Here is an 18,499-nt window from a genome sequence, read left to right on the forward strand (position 1 = left end):
CGGGAACTGGGACGCTAACAACAAGGTGTACACAGGAGGTAAGAAATACCCTAACATTGATTGTGGTGATGACGATACAATTCTTTTGAATATGACTGAATTATTGAAATATCCAATAGGTGAATTGTATGTCAATAAGGCTGTTAAAAAAAAAAAAGAAACCACCCCATTTAATAATAGGAAAGGAATGTGAGCATACGTTTCCCCAAGAAGAGAGGATGGCCCATGTGCACAGGAAAAGTTGCTCATTGTCATTATTAGAGAAACGCATTTCAAAACCACACTCAGAGACCACTTCATATTCCGGGGATGGCTCTTATAAGAAGAAAACAAACCAGAAAACAACCAGTGTTGACAGGCTGCGAAGAGATGAGACTCCCCATGTATTGCAGTGGGGTGTAAACCGGTGTAGCCACAGTTGGATGCAGTTTTGCAGTTCTTCTAAACAAGACACAGAATTAGCCCAGGACGCAGGAATCCCACTCCTACAGACAACCCCAAAGGCTTCAAAGCAGGCACCCAAACAGACATCTGTCCACCGGTGTTCACCGCAATAGCCCAAAAGAGAGAAACCACCCAAGTGGCCAGCGAAAGATGCACAGATCAGCTTACAGTGGCATCTCATTGGAAGAGTCACTGGTGGTGCCTGGGGCTTCTTCTGGGGATGCTGGGGATGGACCTGCTGGTGTGGGCATCCCCAGGTAGCTGCTTGGGACCATTCCTCTGTTGCCAGGGCAGTGGGAGGTGCCCTGAGGCCTGCTGTTTAGCAGACCCTTCACGCTGGTGTGACTGTCAGCGTCACTCCAGCCTGGCCCTCTGCCCACAGCCACAGGACAGCGGGGGTGCTGGAAAGAACCCAGGCACACTCGAGCACTTCTGTCTCCGTGATCATGCGTCCCTGGGTCTTGCTGCACTCGCGGTAGGTGGTCCGCTGCTGCTGCTGCAACACAGCTCCTGGCAAATCGGGCAACTTGAGGGCAAAGGTGGGCAGCCTGTGGCAGAACTGCCTGCTGCGCATGGCATCTCCCAGGCACCTGCGCTGTGCAGCTTGACTGGGGCAAGCACGTGTGGGATCTCAGAATGACACCGGGGAGGGGCCGGGGGGTGCGTGACCCTGGGGGCGGTGACCCTGGGCCAGGACGTGGCTGAGGCAGGCATGCCGAACCGGCTGAGCTCAGGCTTGGGCAGGCCTTGCAAATGCTCCTCGGATGCCCTGCTTTGTCCATTTTCTAATTTGATTGGATTTCCCCCCAAAGTTTCTCCACCGCAAGATGACTTCTCTGACCCTGCCCACAGGAGGGCCCCATTACCTGTTTCACAGGTGGCGGTTCCTTCTTGCTCACGTCAATGTGTGGTAAGTCCGCGATGCCGAACTTTTCCTTGTAATACTGTCGTGTAAACGGGTCACAATCATAAATGAAGAACGTTCTCCCAAGGATAGTGATCGTTTTCCCGACAATGAAGTCCTTGGCAGTGTACCATTCCAGCACCTCCTGATCAGAGATTTCTAGCACGCACTGCGGGAAATTCTCTAAAGTCAGATAGAGGAGGCAGAAAGTAGAGCCGCGAGTGAGTGCATGGGCGAGGCAGGTGTTCTTTATTTTCCTAGCCGTTTTACTGACACCTAATTCACCTATCTTATAATCCCATAGTTCACAAATATTAAGAGGCGTTGTACAATGACTACCATCATCAGTGTTAGAACATTCTCTTCTTTCTTGTGCTCATTGTTATTCGCTCCCATTTCCCCCCAGTCTCTCCTGCCATACACGCAAAAACCCATTAATCCAGTTACTGCTTCTTTAGTCTTACCTATCCTGACTTCAAACACAGAAAAACATACAAACCAACCGAAAACACCACCGACAATGACGAAGCATAACTCAGAAAACCTCAATCGAAGAGGACGCAGGAGAGAGTGATAACGAGAACACTTTAACGCAGGCCCTCAGGGAGGTCAAATGGCCGGATGTTGAATTTTAACTGACCTGTATCTGCAATAATCCACTTTCCAACGTACTCTGCGTGGTAGCAAGGCCATGCACACCCCTGGTCTACAGTAAGAGGGGAGGCTCCGGATACTTTAAGGGAGGCAAGTACTCCTGAGAACCTGAGTGAGGACAGTCTTTTATTTGGTCAGAGAATGAAGACTGTACCCTAAAGAATCTGAGGACTTGGGTTTCTGTCTGTCAACAGGATGGAGACTGCTTTTGTTAGGTCTTCCTTCATATTCAGCTCCAAATATCACCCAGAGTTACTAATCTGAGAATGGATGCGCACAAGAAGCTACTATATTGAGAGGAAGAATTAAAATACTTCAACACAGAGAGTCGTAGGTCTCAAAGGGACTCAGCCATTTGGGTGGCAGGCTAAGATTAGAACATTAGTGCCAGTTTCATGGACCTCTGGGAATGTGGGGGCAGAGAGCACTTAGCAGCCAGACCATGGGAAGCTAAGGCACGGCTCTAGTGGTTTCTGTCTGAGAATGCAAGGCCAGTGATTGTATTCACTCAAGAAAGCCAAGAAACTTACATTTTTGTGTGTGAACTCTCCTAAATTTAAAATCATATAAATTAATATTTACTTCCCTTTGCCTCTTTTCCCTACGTTAATCTCCTTGCTCGGGCATGCAATCATGATAGTGTGCCTTTTTTTTCTTTTTTATTTTTGCTTGATTGCATGTGTACTGTGATTCTATGATTTTATTGTGGTAACAGAAAGAAGCCACAACAAAACATGGACCATTTTAAAGATTTTACATGTAATGCACCGTGATGTGCAGCCGCCACCACCATGGTCCACTTCCCAGACGTTCTCAACAGACAGATAGCATCCTTTCCCCCTCCCCAACACGCCTGGCAAACACTCATCCATTTTTATCTTGAGGCATTTGCAGGTTCTAGATCTGTCTTATAAGTAAGGCCATAAACTGTTTGTCCTCCGTAGCACATGGAATCCACTGAGCGGCACGTCTCAGAACGTCATCTCTCTGTGCGGTTGGTAGGTGGTGTCCAGTCAGTTTCCACCCATGGAGACCCGTGTCCAACAGGAGAAAATCGCACCTGGCCCTGCGCCGTCCCCACACCTGTTGCTGTTTGAGCCATTGTGGCAGTCACTGCGCCATTCCATCTCATCAAGGGTCTTCCTCTTTGCTAAGAACGATGGCTGTCTCCAGATGGCTGGTCAACAGTGCCTGAGACAAGACGCTTCACTCCCTGGCTTCAGAGGCATGCTCCGGCTGTACTTCTTTCCAGACCGATGCTCCACTTCAGGTGAATCAAGCTCCACCAGACCAGGGCATCCCTACCAGGGCTGCAGGGCATTCCTCCTGCTGTTGTCCCATGTGGGCAAGTCAGTTCCAACTCAGAGCCACTCTAGGTTTATTCCAAACACAACGTGTCTGAACGCGTCTGTGTGGTTAGTGAATGGCTGACGACCAGGTTTTTCTTAGTCTCATTAGAATTCTTTTTTTTTAATGTCCAATCAGGATAGTGGCTTCTGAGGGGATCTGCTGGGCGAGTTAAATGCAAGGCAGAGTGATCAGCTCCAAAGCTTAGGTAACTGGGTTTTGGAGTTCTCCAGGCGTCATCTAGAGGGTTGCTATGAGTTGGCATCAACTCGATGGCAGTGAGAACCTTGCTGGACTTTCTCAACTGACAGGAGACCATCACATGTGCTTATTAGAAAGATCTTTTAAGACTATTGTATGCAGCATTGGTGAGAAAAAGGCCAGGAAAGGATTGTGCATCAAGGATATATTTTTTCCTGACAACAATGTACCTGCGTAGTCTGTACGGGTCGAAAGCACTGTCCTGTGAGAATTTTGTTGGAAAATGTTACCCCATCCACCCTACATCCCAAACCCTGTCCCTTCAGCTTTCCTTTTGGTCCCCAAACTCAAAGAACATTTAAAAGGAATATTACTTGTGTTCCTTAAGGATGCCCAAACTGCTGTTTTGACACCATGTAAATCCAAGGATACAGCATTCTTTGGGGAGGTTAGAAAATTGCAGGCATCTCCTTCAGAAGGATGTAGACTTCGATGAAGGGTATGTGGAGAAAGAAGGCTTTCACACGTTGATATTTTGAGTGAATAAAGGTTTCTCCTTTTGTAGCAATACTTCTTGACCTACTGTCTTAATGACCTACTGGTCATTGTTTATCCATCATCTGTAGTGGGGACCGTTTCCCCTTTTTTGGCTGGTGTGAATGATGCTGCAATGGTCATGGGTGTACCATCATCAGAATGCCTGCTGCCAAGTCTTTCTGGGTGTACATCTAGGAGTGGAATTGCTGGGTCATGTGAGAATTCTATTCCTAACTCTCTGAGGACTGTGTTCAGTTTTATGGGCACATATGTTATGTGGCATTGACTCCAATGAGCATATGCATCTCAATTTACTTCTTTTTTTATACTCAGGATTATATATTATATGATATACTATATATTCTTAAGATCAACCCATTTGTTTCCTGTGCATATCTAGTTTATTGCTTTAACTACCACAACATGTTAAACAAGATATATTGCCTCCAGATTTTGTCCATTTACTCTCCCAAAGACAGAAATTTCTGCCACCTGGACTACAAATAACACTGAACTTTTCCAAACATTGTGCAGGCCAAAGAGCACCTAAGAGTAGGCTGAAGTTAGCCTGCATGCTGACAATTTGTTTATAACCTCTCACCTAGACAATCCTCTTTCTCAATACCTTATATGTCTTATATCTTAGTTTCCAAAAGCACAGCAAAAAGAAAAAGAAAATAATGAACGGAAGTGTTCAGAGAGTTGTGTCAGTCACCCAAGCAGGAGAGATGTCATTATATGTGACCAAGAGGACATTTTTGGTGAGAAAAATAAGCCCACTTATCCCAGGGAAGCACTGGAGGAAGGCAGATGTCAATTGCAGGGTGTTGCATTCCCACTCCTGTTTTAAACCAGAAAACAAAAGAGCAGACATTGACACGATGGCCCCACCTCTCTGAGTCACATACCAGCCTTTTCCAAGTTCAAGTGATCCCACATAGAAACTTCCTGTTTAGAGAGTATTGAGCAGAGAAACAGCATCAGGTAAGCAAGTTAGTTAATGCTTAGCTGCCCATATATCCTCGAATGAAAACAGGCCTCTTTTAAAGACGTGTACTAAAATGCTCCAGTTTAGCAGTCTTGCCTTACCATACTTTAAATGAATTTCCCACTGCCATCCATGAGCTAGGTATCACTCATCTTCACCAGACCATCTCTGAGATGTGCCCGGACCAAGGGGCAGGTAAGGAGGGATGTATGGGAAAGGAGTTCTCTGAGCACCTCAGAGGTCCTGGTGGGAGCCTCCTACGTGACTATGTAACTCCTCTGAGATCCACAAAAGGTCCCAACTATCCGAGGACAATCTGAATGAAACATACTTGCATTTTCCACCAAAACCTTGGGCAGGTGCTGGCGGTTTACCAGGAGTGGGAAAGGATCTCGCCCATTGTTCCGTTCATGGATCTCCCGAATTTCCACTGTATCATCCATAAGATAGTAGTGAATGATATAGGACCGACATTCACCAAACATGTTGTCCGTATCATCCCAGATGGCGTAGAATCGGAGAACCTTTGAAGAACCCAAAGTTGTGACTTAAGAAACCGGTGGAGAGGTTGCCTAAGCTACTTTGACATTTCTCTATCAGACAGTGATGTCAAGATTAGTTGGGAAATCTATAAACTCATCTCAGATGGTGGATTGGAAAGGACCAATTCATGTGGCACTGAAACAACATTGAAATTATGTACCAGCTGGAAATCAATAAATAATACACTGTAAAGTTTGTGCCAAGAAAGATGAGTTCACTTTGATCCAAAACATGAGTCAGGGAAAAGAGAAGCTGAATCAAAACAGCAGTGGGTACTTTATATAGTGTTTTACATGAATTAATAAAGGCATACGCAGTATTTGATATATAATTAACATGGAAAAATATTCTTTCATAATCAGCCTTATTTAACAGGCATCTTTCACCATCGTATCAGCTAGTCTCCACATGCGTGGAATAAAGTGTATGACTGCTATAAAAAGATCCGTATAAAGCATGCTACTGATCGGAAGATGACCTGGACCCAAATGGTCGTGTTCCTAACAGACTCCGAAAGTTGCCAGTGATGTTCTCCATTTCCTCGCTCCCTTTGGGAAGGAGAGGAGAAGACGGTGGTCTGCCAGCCTACATGGAGAGGATCCGAAGATTGGAACGGAGTTGGAAAATACCCAGAACGTTCTTCCTTATACAACAAAATCAAGTCTAGCAGGGAATCCCCAGCAGTGAGATTTCTGTGAAATTATTAATAGAAGTCTGTATCTACTTATTCCAGGAACTTTGCAAGAATTCATTGAAGGTTTCTCCACAGATTCTATGGGAGGAATTCATGTTTGGGCAAAAGAAATGGTGAACTGGAAATATAAAATGGAAACAGATGTAGCTCGGAAATTATTTAAAAATTTTAAAGTTTGGTAGAACTCACACGACTTAACTCCATAATCTTTTGTGGCACTCTAGCATGAAGTTTGGATATTCATTTACTTCATTTTTTAAACTTGAAAAAATAATAATTTTAAGATAGTTTCATTGGCCTATAATTCATGTATTCTATTTCTATCCCACTATATCCAAAAGCTTAAATTCTAGATGGAATATTTGAAAACAGATATCGATCTAAATAGCTTGTCAGTAAATAGATATGTCACAGGAAACCAGAATGGCTTGGTCACTTACTTGTTTGTCAAAGGAGAGAAACTGCTTGAGTTGATCAAAGTCCGATGGGGTCACATACTTACGAAGAGGCTGTTTCCGGAGTTCCGTGTAAGGATCGAGAGCCATTTTCTCGGGGGGGTTTAATTCAATTCCTTGACTTTCCAGAAACTCCTGTGTAATTCAAAATTAATAATAACCATCTTTCTTGGATCCTCTTAGGGTAAGTACTCTTAATGATGAAAAAAATGCATAATTTCTATATTACTTCCCAAGTGAACCATTAACTTGAAGCTTAAACATGTATTAAGAGTACTAAGACCCCAGTTAACCCAACTGTATCATGTAGATCATAATTAATAACTACCTAGTAGGGTTTCTATGAGTTGGAACTCATGGCAGTGAGTTTGTTTTTTTTAGTTAATGCAATCCATATTATAAAATTGCTAGGCAATATACTGTTAGTCTGGAAGACAGACCTGGTGGCCTAGTGGTTATGAATTGGACTGCAACCTGAAAAGTCGGCAGTTTGAAGCCACCAGCCAGCACACAGGGGCAGTTCTATCCTGTCCTGTAGGGTGGCTACCAGTCAGCATTGATTCGATAGCATTGAGAGTGAGAGTCTGGGAGACATGATGACATGACAACAGGTTCAAAATATAAATTCAGATTAATGAAATTTATTTAGCTGCCAAACTACAGAGCAAGTCTAGGAAGGCTTACATTCACACATCCAGAAATTAAACATAGTTTCAACACATGATATAATCACATTAGGTATGGGAGCAAGGAACACAATGGCCCCGTTCAAATGACATCCCATTCTCATTGAAACTTCATTAAAACAAGTATATGACTACTGAAGACCAGAAAACGCTTCAGCAAAGCCGAAGAGAAATCAGATGCTCAACTCTCACAAGAAAAAAGAAAGTATCTGAATTTAATATGATCTTGTTAATTATGAATAAATAAATATTATTTACACTGTCACTATAGCTTTTCACACTTGGTACTTCATCTTCTTAAAAATGCCACAATAAACTGTACCTTCTTTTATAGTCAATACAGAAAAGTATAATTTTCTGGGATTTGTTTACGTTCAGAAAATGGCAATTAAGGCAAAGTCTCAGTTCCTTTTGGGAATTGTGCTGTTGGTTTTAGGACAAGTCAATAGAAAATATAAAGAACTCAAGATCAACATACTTGCCTTTACTATCAGCTTTGCTGCTAGTTATTTTGTGATTTTAATATTACTAGATTTTAATATGCACTTCAATATTTAATATTGTCAGTGTTACTAGGAAGTTTCCAGTATCTTTTCAATATAAAAACATGATGACACCCATCAAAATGCTGACCAGTAGATAAAGACTAACGAGCTCCTCTTCTTCTTGAGATGATGGATTAGCAGGATTACTGGTTGAGTTATCAGTGATAGTTTACTCCCTTCTCTTGATTCAACCAGATGATCAGGCCTCTTGTGAACTGACTCAGCGACCCTACAGGGCAGAGCAGACTGCCCCTTTGGGCTTCAGAGGCTGTCAGTCTTTTGGAGAGCAGAAAGCCTCTTCCTTCTCCCAAGTAGCAGGTGCCGGGTGTGAACTGCTGAACTTTTGGTTTGCAGTCAAACCCATAATCAAATATAACCAGCTCTAGTCAAATAACAAGCATTAACATAACTGGATTTGATCAACTGCTTGATGCTCTATTTGAAAATATTCACATCGTCTATGAAGATAAATCCACAACCATAAAGGTAACACCTCCCACTGAGCATCTTACAATGTCTCACTGTTGGTACAACAGATCTGAAACTGATGGGGAATTCTAAAAAGTGAGAGATCAACACGCCTTTGGATGGGATACTATCGAAAATATAGTCTAGCACCTTTTTTTAAGGCTCAAATGTGTTATCCATGGGCAGAACTATTTTTGTAAACTCAAACACCAAACCCATTACTATCAAGTAGATTCCTACGCATAGCCAGCCTATTGGACAGAGTAGAACTGCCCCACAGGGTTTCCAGGGCTGCGAATCTTTCTCTTCTGGAGTGGCTGGTGGGTCTGAACTACCGACCTTTCTGTTAGATACCAAGAGCTTGACCACTGTGCCCCCAGCACTTGATTAACTTCTTATCAACTGCCCGATATCTCCTCCATACATCCCCACCCTAGGGGTGGCTCCATTCTCTACTCTTTACGTGAAACTCGAGTGAGAATTGGTTTCTTTTCAAATGATTGGGCTCTGATGAGAACTTATATTTATTTGTGTGAATATGTACGGATTATTATTTTTTTCTTTAAAAAATCATTTTATTGGGGGCTCGTACAACTCTTATCACAATCCATGCATACATCCATTGTGTCAAGCACATCTGTATATTTGTTGCCATCATCATTCTCAAAACATTTGCTTTCTACTTGAGCCCTTGGTCTCAGCTCCTTATTTTCCCTCCTCCCTCCCCCCCTCTCCCTACCTCATGAACCCTTGATAATTTATAAATTATTATTACTTTTCTCATGTCTTACACTGTCCAAAGTCTCCCTTCAACCACTCTTCTGTTGTTCATCCCCCAGGGAGGGGGTTAAATGTAGATCATTGTGATAGGTTCCCCTTTTCTTCCCCATCTTGCCCTTCCCCTCCTGGTATCACTGCTCTCATTATTGGTCCTGAGGGGTTTATCTGTCATGGATTCTCTGTGTTTCCAACTCTTATCTGTAGCGGTGTACATGCTCTGGTCTAGTCATATTTGTAAGGTGGAATTGGAATCATGATAGTGTGTGTGGTGGGGGGTGGGAGAGGAATGTACAAATTATTTGGGGGGAAAATATCACTATGTAGTGCTGATGGGTATCAGTGAACGCAAATACAAAGTTAATCTATATAATATTCACATAGACTAGATAATTCCTTACTCTAATAAGGTAAACACATCTTTCTATAAATTAGAATGATACACCAGAGCCTACAACTTCCAAACTAATATAGCATACCTGTGTGAATAGGTCACAGTCCACAATGCGGAAAGTTTTGCCATAAACGGTGAGGTTTATTCCCCGATTGAGGTCTTTCCAGTGGTAATGGTCTCCTCGGTCATTCTTGCTTAGCCGCTGCCTTTTGATCAACTTGCCTTGAAGGATCCCGGAATTTTCCACAACAGGCTCTATGATGGACATGCTGTCATCCTCCAGGTAGTAGTAAATGTGCACTTGCCGGATCCTATAGTGTTCCTCAGTCGACATGGGGACATCTTCTTGGAAGTAGGCATCAAATTTCAGTACCTGTAACACTCAAAGGAAGTGAGAATGGTACTGTAGTCATTTCTCATAATTTTACCAATCAAATAACCATCCTGCGAAGAGAACCACACAGGAAGATCTGAATACTCTCCACTTTTATTTCCAAAATCATGGGTTGGCACACGATGGTCCATCAGCCAGATCCACCAGACCACCCATTTTGTATGCCTGGGACCCTAGAATGGTTTTGGAATATATATCTTAAATGGTTGGAAGAATAACGAGAGTACTGTTTCTTGGCACATGAACGTTCTATGACTTTGAATCCAGTATTCACAAATAAAGTTTTATTGGAACACAATCACTTTTTTAAATGGTAGCTTTTACTCTGTAAGGGTCAAGCTAAGCAGTTGTGGCAAAGGCTGTGGGGGCTGTAAAGCTTCACATAAGTCCTGTCTGGGTCTTTTTTAAAAGCTTGCTGATGTCTGCTCTAAACACTCTTATCAGTCTAGTCCCTTTACTGAGCATGCTCCTCGGTGCAATGGTTTAAAGCATCTTAACTCCACTGGCTTCACTTCTATGTCAAAAATGCTCCCTGAGCTCATGGAAAGAGCAAACAATTTGGACGAGACTGTGATTTTCAGTTTCGAGATGAAAACTGCTTCCTTGGAAGAGAGGCCCCTTATAAGACAGTCATTCTTACCGACTTTACATGAATGCCTTTCAAATGATCACTTCATCCTAGAGCCTTTGGAGGGCAGGGAGGTTACTTTCTCTGTGCACAGAAACATGCATGATGTGGAGGGCAAACCCTCAGTCTGGGGAAGGTTGAGACAGAGTCACAGTGATAAACGCTTTTGTATTTCTAAAACTCTGCCAGCGCTAGTAAAAAGCACATGTCGAGATGCTTTAGGATTAACTTTGACATGTTTGTCCAGTAGGCCGGAGCATGGATTCGCATCTCTATCAGAATAAAAGGAAGAAACCAAGGAGGATCTTAAATGCAGACATAAATACATGTACGGCTACATGATGAAAAACAAAGTCATTCTGCCCATGAGAGATGTTGCTGAAAAAGGAGTGGTGTTTAGGGATGTTGTTGACAAAGGAATAGTGTGTTCAGCCCCATGGCAGCACACATGCCTCCATCAACAGCTGAGCGAGACTGTGCTTGAAGAAGTGCATGGCTGGATGTGGAGCCTGGCTCTGCTGCATCCAAACCAAACCCCAAAGCACTGCCGTTGCACAGTTCCAATCGCCGTGATCCCACACAGCACCTCTGAAGCTGTAAATCTCTATGGGAGCAGAGGCCTCATCTTTCCCCCAAGGGTTGGTTGATGGATTTGAACCACCAATCTTGTGGTGAAGCAGTTCAACACTTACTCAACAGCACCACTCCTTCGGGTCTATGCACAGAAGGCAAGAATTACACCAATTCTCGTTGGTTGGAGCTATCGAGGCAGGTCTAACGCATAGCCATGCTACGTGCAAGGGAATGCACTGCTGCCAGCCTGTGCCACCCTCTCAATTGTTGTGGTTGCACCCATTCGTGCAGCCCCTGGTCAATCCATCTCGACGAAGATCTGCTTTTTCACTGGCCGCTCCTTTACCAAGCAGAATCTTATTTTTCAAAATCATTTTATTAGAGGCTCCTACAACTCTTATCACAACCCATACAAACATCAATTGTGTAAAGCGCAATTGTACATTCATTGCCTTCATCATTCTAAAAATATTTGCATCCGTTCCTCATTTATTCCCTTCCTCCCAGCTCCCCTCTCCCTCATGAACCCTTGATAATTTATAAATTATTATTTTGTCATATCTTGCACTGTCTGATGTCTCCCTTCACCCACTTTTCTGTTGTCCACCCCACAGGGAGGAGGTTATATGTAGATCCCTGCAATTGGTTCCCCCTTTCTACCCCACCCTCCCTCCACCCTCCCGGTATCACCACTCTCACCACTGTTCCTGAGGGGTTCATCTGTCCTGGATTCCCTGTGTTTCCAGTTCCTATCTGTACCAGTGTACATCCTCTAGTCTAGCCAGATTTGTCAGGTAGAATTGGGATCATGATAGTTGGGGAAGGGGGTGGAGAGGAAACATTTAGGAACTAGAGGAAAGTAGTATGTTTCCTCGTTGCTACACTGCACCCTGACTGGCTCATCTCCCCGCGACCCTTCCATAAGGGGATGTCCAATTGCCTACAGATGGGCTTTGGGTCCCCACTCCGCACTCCCCCTCATTCACTATGATAAGATTTTTTGTTCTGATGATGCCTGATACCTGATCCCTTCAACACCTCGTGATCACACAGACTGTTGTGCTTCTTCCATGTGGGCTTTGTCACTTCTGAGCTAAGTGGCTGCTTGTTTACCTTCACGCCTTTAAGACCTGAGACGCTATATCTTTTGATAGCCGGGCACCATCAGACCAAGCATAATTTTAATGAACAATCCCTAAGAATAGATCTTTCCAATAGTAATGGTCTCTTTTATAAAAAGACAGAGAAGAAAAAGCAAGTAATGCAAAAGATAGAAGAATTGGCTTTTTAGAACAGAAATATGACTATAATGACTTTAAAATCCATAATAAATAGTGTGTGAATGCAATGAAAGTTTCAGAGGAGAAAAATAACGTGGTAAAAGCAAAAGATAAAACAGTCCTGCAGCTCAGTGGCAAAAAATGGAAAGTGCAGACATGACTGCAATACTTTAATTGTGAGGAGGCTTCAGAATGTTTGTGGAAAATTCCCCTTATCTTTTCATTCTATTTTTCCATGGACTTTTTGAAACCCCCTCATGCAATGGGCTGAATTTGGGCTTCAGAGTTATGAGCACACAAAATTGTAGAACCGGAAATGATCAGTACATTCAACCCCTTTGTTTTACAAACGAGGAAAGTGAGAGCCAGGCTTGATAAAGTGACTTGACTAAGGTTATACAGGTCATTGGGGGCAAAGGGAGGATTTAATTTCAGATGACAAACCCACAGTCCAATGTTCTTTCCCCATATCTAAGTACTTCCTAGAGAGTGGCACAGTTCTTAAGTACTTGCCTGCTAACTGGAAGATTAGTAGTTCAAAGCCCCCAGTGGCTCTGCAAAGGAAAGAGCTGGCAATTTATTTGTTTTCATAAAAATTGCAGCCAAGTAAAACACTCTAGGACAGCTGTGCTCTGTCATATGAGATCACCGTGTGTTGGAATCGACTCGACAGGATCCAGCACAACATAAACAAACAAACCCAAACCAAACAGGCCCTATGTCTGTGACGGAGTCTACTCTGACTCATAGTGACACTAGATAGAGTTTCCAAGGCTGTAAATCTTCATGGGAGCGGATAGTTACTTCTTTCTCCCATAGACAACTGATTATGCCATTTGCAGTCTAATGCTTACCGACAGAGTCACCAGGATACCTTCAAATAGCAACTCAAAAGTCAACTCACTGTCCTCATTCCCACTCATAGCAACCCTGTAGGACAGAGTATAACTTCCCTTTTGAGTTTCCCAGACTTAAGCTCTTTACAGGAGCAGACAGCCTCATCTTTCTCCTCAGAAGTGCTGGTGGGTTCCAACCGCTGGCCTCAGAGTTAGCAGCTCCCCATGGAACCCACTAGGCCACCAGGGCTCCTTTTGACCGCAGAGTGATTCCTACAAGGAAACTGGGAGGGCTCATATGATCAGAGAAGTTCAGCTGAGTGATTATAGATATATGCCATGTTGAGGAGTGAGAATTATTTAAACAAGCAGAGGGGAAGGCGGGACAGGACTACAGGTAATGGTTAACAACCAGAGCAGAAGGAGATCCAACAGCATTATGCAGGCTACAGTGGAGGAGGGCGTGCACTACTCCAGATCCGGAGTCATAAGGCACCAGAAAGGGCTGATTGGATCGATTGTGAGGAATTCGCAGAGTAGGAGTCAGGTGTGGGGTAGAGAACACAGTACTGGGAACAGCATGGGTACACTCCGAGAAATGGAGATGTAAAAAGCAGAAGATAATGTTGGCAGGCCAGGTGGTGAACTTGGTTTTAGATTTATTGAATTTAAGTGTCAGCAGAAGTTGATACAGCCGAGGGGAATTTGAGATTTCAGATTGGTGTTTTGGAAAGAATCCTAGAGAAATGTCTTCGTGGTACACCTGCATAGGAAGTTACTATTAAAAACACACACATGCAGAAGCAATAAGAGAAGTGTCTTTGATGATGCCCTAAATGTCAATAAAGGGAGCTCTTGAATATAATGCTACGAGATGGAATACAGAATGCAACATGATCAGTCTGAGGCGTTCATGATTACTCTGCCTGTTGTGTTGAAAACAGGTTGTTGTTCTCAAAGGTAAGACAATGGGCAAGTGAAAAAACAGAGAGAGAGGCCAACTGTTGCTGTTCAGTGCAGTCGAGCCAGTTCCAACCCATATGTTATCGCAGCAGAACGAAACGCTGCCTGGTCCTGAGCCACCCTCACAATTGTTCCTGTACCTGCACCTATTGTCTAGAGCAATGGTTCCCAACCTTCCTAATGCTGTGACCCTTTAATACAGTTCCTCATGTTGTGGTGGCCCCTCAACCATAAAAGTATTTTCATTGCTACTTCATCACTGTAATTTTGCTACTGTTATGAATTGGGTGACCACTGTGAAAGGTTCGTTCGACCCCCAAAGGGGTTGCGACCCACAGGTTGAGAACTGCTAGTCTAGACCAATTAGAAGACTGTTAAAATAATCCAGGCCAGACAATAGTGTCTTCAACGTGAGTAGTAGTAGAGAGGGGGACATAGTTGGGTTCTGGTTACATACTGGAGGTAAAGAGAAGTGATCTCCTGATACGTCAAATGAGAACGATGAGAGAAAATGAAGAGTCAAGAATGAATCCACAGTTTGAGGGCCAACGCCTCTGGAAAGAGGGCCTTGCCTCACAGTGACCTGAGAAAGACTGCAGTGGGAATATTGTGAGAGAGGGTAGAATGAGGAGTTTGAGGCAGTAGATGTTCCAGAGGACGTCAAATAGACAGTTGCATGTGTCCATCTGGAACTCAGGGGAGAGCTCATTACCATGGAGAATGAGTCTGGATGAGGTCACCAAATTTACAGGCAGTATAAGCAGGGAAGGAGATCAAAGATTCAGCAGCCGTAGGCACGCCTTGTTGCTACGGTCTGGTCTGTTTTCTCTGATAGGAGGAGAGGGAAACACCCGTGACAGCAGAGACCTACCTCTGGATGGAGGCAGGAGGGGATGAGTGGGTGAGTGTGAGGATGTGCATGTGAGCAGATTTTTGCATTATTTTATAAATCCAAGTGACCATTCAGATGTTTAAAAACAAACATACGAAAAAACAGATTAATCCTAATCTTTCTCTGTGTACCAATAGCTCTCAGTTGTAATTACACAAGCACTTAATAAAAATCCCAAATTTGATTTTGAAGCAAAGAAGGATGATGACATAAGCTACAACTTAATTTTGGCTTTAATACTTATTTTAGCACTTTTGGAATCTATAAGGAAAATAAGTAACTGATTACTAAATATAGCATATTTGGCTACTTACCTAGAAAAAGGACTATTTAATTATCTGTCATCTGCATATTGGAGGTTGTTAATAAGCCTTCCTCCAATCCTAACTTCCTCATAGAGTCCAGCTTCTCTGATTATGTGCTGGCATACAGATTGATTAAGTCTGGTGAAAGGATACAACCCTTTGGAAAACCTTTCCTGATATTAAGCCATGCAATATTCCTTGTTAAGTTCAAACAATTGCCTCTTCATCCATGTAAGTAAGGTTCTGCATGAGCACAATGAAGTGTTCTGAAATTCCCATTCTTCTCAACACTATCCATAGCTCCTTATGATCCACATAGTCAAAGCATTTGCATAGTCAATAAAACACACGTAAACCTCAAGATCAATCCGGTGTCAGCAATGATATGCCTCACGCATGTTCTCTTCTGAATCTGGCTTGAATGTCTGGCAGCCCCTTGATAATTTACTGCTGCAACAGTTTGCTGGATTATCTTCAGCAGAATTTTACTGCCATGTGATATGAATGATACTGTACAATCATTTCAACATTCTGTTGTGTCTCCTTTCTTTGGAATTGGCACAAACACAGATATTTTCCAGTCAGTTGACCACGCAGCTGCCTTTCACATTTCTTGGCATGCTTGAGTACATACTTGTGGTACTTCATCGGCTTGTTGAGACATTTCAACTGGAATCCCATCAATTCCTGGACCCGTGTTGTTTGCTATTTTCTTTAGTACACCATGGACTTCTTGAACTTCACTCCCATCAGTTCTTGATCATATGATACCTCACATGAAATAGTTGGATGTTGACTAGTTCTTTCTAGTACTGTGATTCTGTGTTTACCTTCCATCTTCTATTGATGCTTCCTCATTGTTCAATATTTTCCCTATAGGATCTTTCAGCATTACAACTTGAAATCTGAATTTTTGCTCTCCAGTTCTTTCAGCCTGATACATGCTGAATGTGTCCTTTTTGGTTGTCTAACTCTAGGTCTTTGAACATGTCATTATGTTTCACTTTGTCTGTTGGAGCTGCCCTTTGACATTTTCTGTTCAGCTCTTTGACTTCAATTCTTCCATTTGCCTTAGCTACTCTATGATTAAGAGAACATTTCAGAGTCTCTTCTGACATTCAATTTGATCTTTTCTTTCTTTGCTGTCTTTTTAATGACCTATGATAGGTAGGCTTATTGTGTCAACCTGGCCAATAGGAACATGTGGGATTAATAAGGTCACAGTTTGATTGGAAGGCAAAGAGATAAATGGCCCAGCAAGGTCCACCCTTCTCTCTCTCTGGTAATCAGACCAGCATGCAGCTGCTTTAGCTAGTTCTCTGCCTCAACTTGTGAGCTATACTATCTGTGGGACAGCCAACCTGTGGATCGTGTCCCTAGAACTTGAGGCTCCTTTGAGACCTGCTTCACCATGTGCTGGTGTGTACATTGCTTGAGCTTGAGGCTGGCAGATCCTGTTGTTTGATTGCTTGAGTTTGATATCCCACCCAGGCTTGCTTCGATAAGCTCCTGAGTTGCTGGTTACTTGCGGTGACCTGCCTTGCTGTTTTCTGCCTGTGGCTGGACTTCCGGCATTGCTCTAAGGAAGACTCAGCTGTCTGCTTCCTTGACCTTGGACCCAGCAACCCTCCTGAGTTGAAGGACTTCTAGTATATTAACTGTTCCACAGAAGTGAGTTGAACTGAGCCTCTGTACTGCTGTGTGGACTAATTAGCTGTTACATTACTTCATGCTATATCTATCTATCTATCTATCTATCTATCTATCTATCTATCTATCTATCTATCTATCTATCTATAATCATAAGTATCCTGGTTTGGTTTCTTTAGAAAACCCGTCTAACACATGTCCCTTTTCTTTCTTTATGTGTAATGTTCTTGATGCCATCCCCTATCTTCTCAGGTCTTTGTCAGTAGTGTTCAATGAGTCACATTGGTTCTTGAAAATCAAGTGGGATAGGTGGGATCTAATCACAGACTATCCAAATTCAACACACAGAATTTCTACATAGACTAACCCCAAACCAAGGCAAACCCACTGCTATTGAGTCGATTCCAACTCCTAGTGCCCCAACACAGAGTTTCCAAGACTACAAGCTGTGGGGGAACAAGACACATCTTTTTCCCGAGGTGGGGCTGGTGGGTTTGAACCGACGATCTTGCTTAGCCCACAGCACCACTGGGACTCCTTCGGTAGGATAAGACCTAGGTGATTACATAGAAAGGAAGGGAAAAGGCATATATTACTGTTTTTAAAATGTATTCTTCATGGGATTTTAGAGTTGGATGAGGTTTTAGTTATTATGTATTATAATCTTCTGATTACACAGACAAGGAAATTAGAGATTATGAGTCTCTAAAAGATTCACTAAGCTAGATAGGAAAATTAGAACCCAAGTCTCTTAATACCCAGGAAGTTCTTGGAATGCCACTGAACTCAGAAAGGCTTGCGGTTACTTCAAGACTAAGGGAAGGAGGCTAATATATTCTCCTATCATATACAGTCATAAACGACCTCATCATGCTTCCCCACTCTATTTTAAATCTATGTGTGTCACATGTTCAGCTTGTTTTCAACAGTAATACAGACAGCAAACTAAATTTATTTGTTAATTAATAATGCATATAATATCCAACTAATATCATAGAATAAGGCCCTGTCCTTGTGAGGCAAATAATCAGGTAGGGCAGATAAACATTAAAAAGATAAAAGAAAACCAGCAATAAAGCTATAAAATAATTCTATGAAGAAAACAAAGAAAAGGAAGTGGTTAAGAAAAACAGGGAGGAGCTGCTTTAGTAGGTAGGGCAGCTCTAGATGTCTTGTAAGCCACACAGAGGCTGAGATGGAGGCAGCCACTGAAGGGCAGAGGAAATGTTATCCAGGCTGGGGAGCGGCATGTGCAAAGGCCCTGACTTGGGGCGGGAGGTGGTTAAGTGCTGTCATTTTAAGGAAATGATTACAGTAAGTGCAGTGGCACTAAGCACCTAG

General features: G+C 42.9%; 1 protein-coding gene across 3 annotated transcripts in view; it reads right to left on the reverse strand.

Annotated features, from left to right (window-relative positions):
- EFHC1 (EF-hand domain containing 1) overlaps nucleotides 1–18,499 on the reverse strand; it is a 60,494-nt gene that overhangs the window by 21,446 nt on the left and 20,549 nt on the right. For 2 of the 3 annotated variants that reach the window (XM_045294896.1, XM_004696357.2), the window contains exons 3-6: nucleotides 9,723–10,010; nucleotides 6,753–6,902; nucleotides 5,407–5,599; nucleotides 1,311–1,531 (exon numbers count right to left, since the gene is read on the reverse strand). In XM_045294896.1, coding sequence (XP_045150831.1) covers nucleotides 1,311–1,531; nucleotides 5,407–5,599; nucleotides 6,753–6,902; nucleotides 9,723–10,010 — 852 coding nt within the window. Of the gene's footprint in view, nucleotides 1–1,310; nucleotides 1,532–5,406; nucleotides 5,600–6,752; nucleotides 6,903–9,722; nucleotides 10,019–18,499 lie in introns of all 3 variants that reach the window. The other variant, XM_045294897.1, reaches the window with a different exon arrangement.

This window comes from Echinops telfairi, unplaced genomic scaffold (assembly GCF_000313985.2).
Source record: "Echinops telfairi isolate 266 unplaced genomic scaffold, ASM31398v2 ScPeMD7_3533;HRSCAF=4204_1, whole genome shotgun sequence".
NCBI lineage: Eukaryota > Metazoa > Chordata > Mammalia > Afrosoricida > Tenrecidae > Echinops > Echinops telfairi.